Below are 3,396 nucleotides of genomic sequence, written 5' to 3'. Positions count from 1 at the left end.
AGGAATGCCTGTGTGGCACAAAGCTGAGGGAAGGGTGAAGTGATAGGGTCAGCTTGCTCTAAAGTGCAGAAACTACTCAAAAATTTGGAGACAAGACTTCCTGTGGCCAGGAAGGAGTTACACTGGTATCGTCTGGCTGAAGGCTTGGCACAGGGCCCTTTCCCAGCCTCAGCTGTCCTCACCAAGAGGGACAGTTAGTGGAGCTTTTGTCTTGTACTTCCTTATAAGCTGCAGTCGCAGCATGTAACCAGACTGCCCTTGCAGGGCAAGTGGCTGTCTGGAGAGGAGAGAAACTGGAGTTTCACTAGAGTCCACTCCTGTGGGGCATGAGCCAGGGAGCCTGGCTGGGACCAGACACTTCAGGGCACCCAAAAAAGCTGGCACCTGCACTGCCTCAGCACCCAAAGCTCAGAGAAGCACTTATGGGGGCAAGTGCATCTGTGTGGTGGAGCGCTTACATCAGGCAAAAGTGAGTGCCACTGATCTGCATGTCACCAATGACAAGAGGGTGATGATTTACTGGGAAAAGTGCCCTGTGAAAAGCATGCTTGTGGATCCTATTTATTCCTATCCAATTCAAATACTCTTACTGTTACAAAGATGCCACACAATTACAAGTTAGAAAAAGAAGCAGAGGTAATTCTCCCACACGCTGTCCAGCCCATGGAGCCAACAAACCTGTGGCACTGTCAGCAGGTGGCATGGGTCAGCCAGCCCAGCGGGGCTCCTCCCTGGAGATGGTGGGCCACCTCCACCATGGATAAACAATCCACACTTCAAACCTTGTGGGCCAAAGCTTGTTGCCAGATACGTGCAGCTGCAAAGAGCAGAGCTGGAGGAAGCTCTGCCAGTAATAGTGGTAAAAAAGAGAAAGAAAGGTTGTTCCCACACAACACAGCCTCTCCTCTGCCAAACCACAATGCTTCATGTGGATCTGTAGCCCACATGCTTCTCCAGGTACCTCCAACTCAGCTATGTTGTGCTGGAAACTACAATCCACAAAACTGCTGAGAAGATGCTAGCCCACAGAAGTCAACTTGCCACGCAGCTCGCAAAGGTCACATAGTGACCAGACAGGGACTTGAGCACAAGAGAGCATAGCCTACTGTGTCTTTGGGCCACATTAATGCAGTCACACAAGCAGTTCAGTCCTTGAGGGAGCCAAGGGGGTCTCCTTGCTAGGAGAAAGTTTGAATCACCCCCTCCTCTTCCCAAAGCACCAGAAGTGTCTCCACACGAGCAAACAGACAGCCTGGACATCCCCATCCCCTCGCCGCAAGAGCACTTACCCCCCAGGAACTGGATGCCTCCTGCCACCCTGCCCACAGTCCTGGAGATGAGCTCGGACACACAGCAGCCCATGAGCGCTGTCAGGGCCACCAGGAGAAGCAGCCCACAGCCCAGGCCCGTCACCACCGTGCAGATCCTCCACTCGGCGCTCGGGATGGCCTGGAAGGAGGCATAGCGGCCGCACTGCTCCACCATCACGGTCATCTGGCGGCTCTCATCCCGCACCGGGTAGGAACACCTCCGGAAAGTGCCAAAGGAAACAGACTTCTCCAGCTGAGAGCCCAAGAGCCAGTAGGGCATGAAGAAGCCAACACAGGAGGCAGCAGCGCAGAGGAAGGAGAGGAAGGCCCAGACGATGCCAGCACAGGTGAGGCTGGAGGCCATCTTTGTATCTGCTCCAAGACCCCTCAAGACGGAAAGACACAAAAGTAACTGTGTATTTTAGAGGGGCTTTATGGATAATCCGGAATCTCTCAGCCTTGACAAATCCTCACACTGGGAGAAGCTCGGATCCTAAGAGCCAAGGGGATATTTCCTCCCATCATGAAGTCAAAGGTCCCTAATTAAATAACAAAACACAAAAAATGAGAAAAATACAAGTTCAGTAACGCTGACATTAGAAAAGAGTATTTGTCTGCCAGAATGCTTTTCCTTCCTAGAAGACTTCTGAATAAGACATGTCACTTTTCTGCCCCACCCCTGCAAGCAGACCCTACAATCGCTCTCAGTGACACCAGCTTCTGTGGTCAGTGTGATGGTGGTGGCTGGCAGCCCAGTTGGAACAGGCTGCTGTGCACATCCAGGAATGCTCTGCAGCCACCTTCAGGGGTCTCCTGTGTACTTGCCTCACTTTTCTGCACTGTAAGTCCTGATCTTTCCAGTACTGAGAGAAAAAACAGATATGGTCTTGCTTATCCTTAGTTAGCTAGACCTTCCTCCTACAATGCCTGGAGAATGCACTTCACTTTATAGATGGTCCTGCAGCTTCAGTGCAAAACCACCCACAGTGGCTAAGGCATTTCAAGTTCAGACTCTTGTAACACAGGTAAAACTTATTAACACATCCCCAAAAGAAGTGATATGAGATGACATTTTTCCCAGCACTCCAAGTTGCTTGGCATGCCTGTGCAAAATGAGCCTTTTATTACTTGATGTCCCAAAGTGCCAGGAACCTGAAATTCAGGTGGTCTTCTGGTAAGTGAAGACATTGGCACATCTTTTCGATTCACCCCTACACAACCTCAAGGAGCCCACAATTAAAACACAGAGGTCTCTCTTAATATTCCTGCTTGCATTCAGCCCAGCTCTTCTTTGGCTCTTCCCAGCTCAAACCCAGGAGCCATAACCCCTTTGTATCCTTCTCAGACAGCTCCCAGCCTCTCAGCTCAGTATCAGTGTGCCCAAGTGCATTTGACTGTCACAGAAACCTACATGCAGTTCCCAGAGGCTGGGGGTGTACCTCTCATTAAATTCATGTTGGATCATTATTCTAACTGCATTTGTAAATTTATGATCATTTCTCACAGTTGCTGCCAAATTAATTCTGATAGCTATTTACAGGGGCTTTTTCTTCTAAGCATGATTAGACGCCAATCAGTGAATCCAATTCATGAAAAGGCAATAAAATGAATACTACTTCAGCACAAGGAGGGAACTTAGAGAAAGTCTGTACATGAAATTTGTCATGTGCACTACACAAAAGTTTTGTTTACTTTTAAAACACTAAGAAAAGGAAGTCTCTTCTGTAATATTAAAAAGGCCTATACAGCTACTGAAGAAGAGTTCACCTATCTACCCGTAGCCTATCCACAGAAATGTCTTTCAACCTGCAAACTGCCAAACCCCTGGGGATAAAAACTTGCCAGAGAGGCATGGGGGGGAGGGGGGGGGGAAAGGACACCGTTTTTTCAGAAGCATCACCTAGAGAAGGATCTGTCTGTGTCTTGGCGTGGCACCAAAAGTCTAAGCCAAAGTGGGTCACAGATTTAAGGGAGATCATTCCCAGAATCGCAAGAGGAGGTACGTCTGGAAATAAGGGACAACGTGGAGTGTCCCAGGATATGACCCGGCAAATCCTGCGGCTCCAGCGGGGCAGCAGCTCAGGCT

At 49.5% G+C, this 3,396-nt stretch overlaps 1 protein-coding gene across 1 annotated transcript in view; it reads right to left on the bottom strand.

Moving 5' to 3' along the window:
- LHFPL6 (LHFPL tetraspan subfamily member 6) overlaps positions 1-3,396 on the bottom strand; it is a 136,418-nt gene that overhangs the window by 132,371 nt on the left and 651 nt on the right. Inside the window, exon 2 of the mRNA XM_005420793.2 lies at positions 1,290-1,849. Coding sequence (XP_005420850.1) covers positions 1,290-1,674 — 385 coding nt within the window. The 5' untranslated portion in view covers positions 1,675-1,849. The remainder of the gene's footprint in view (positions 1-1,289; positions 1,850-3,396) is intronic.

This window comes from Geospiza fortis, unplaced genomic scaffold, assembly GCF_000277835.1.
Source record: "Geospiza fortis unplaced genomic scaffold, GeoFor_1.0 scaffold194, whole genome shotgun sequence".
Lineage (NCBI taxonomy): Eukaryota > Metazoa > Chordata > Aves > Passeriformes > Thraupidae > Geospiza > Geospiza fortis.
This window is presented reverse-complemented; position numbering and strand designations above follow the sequence as displayed.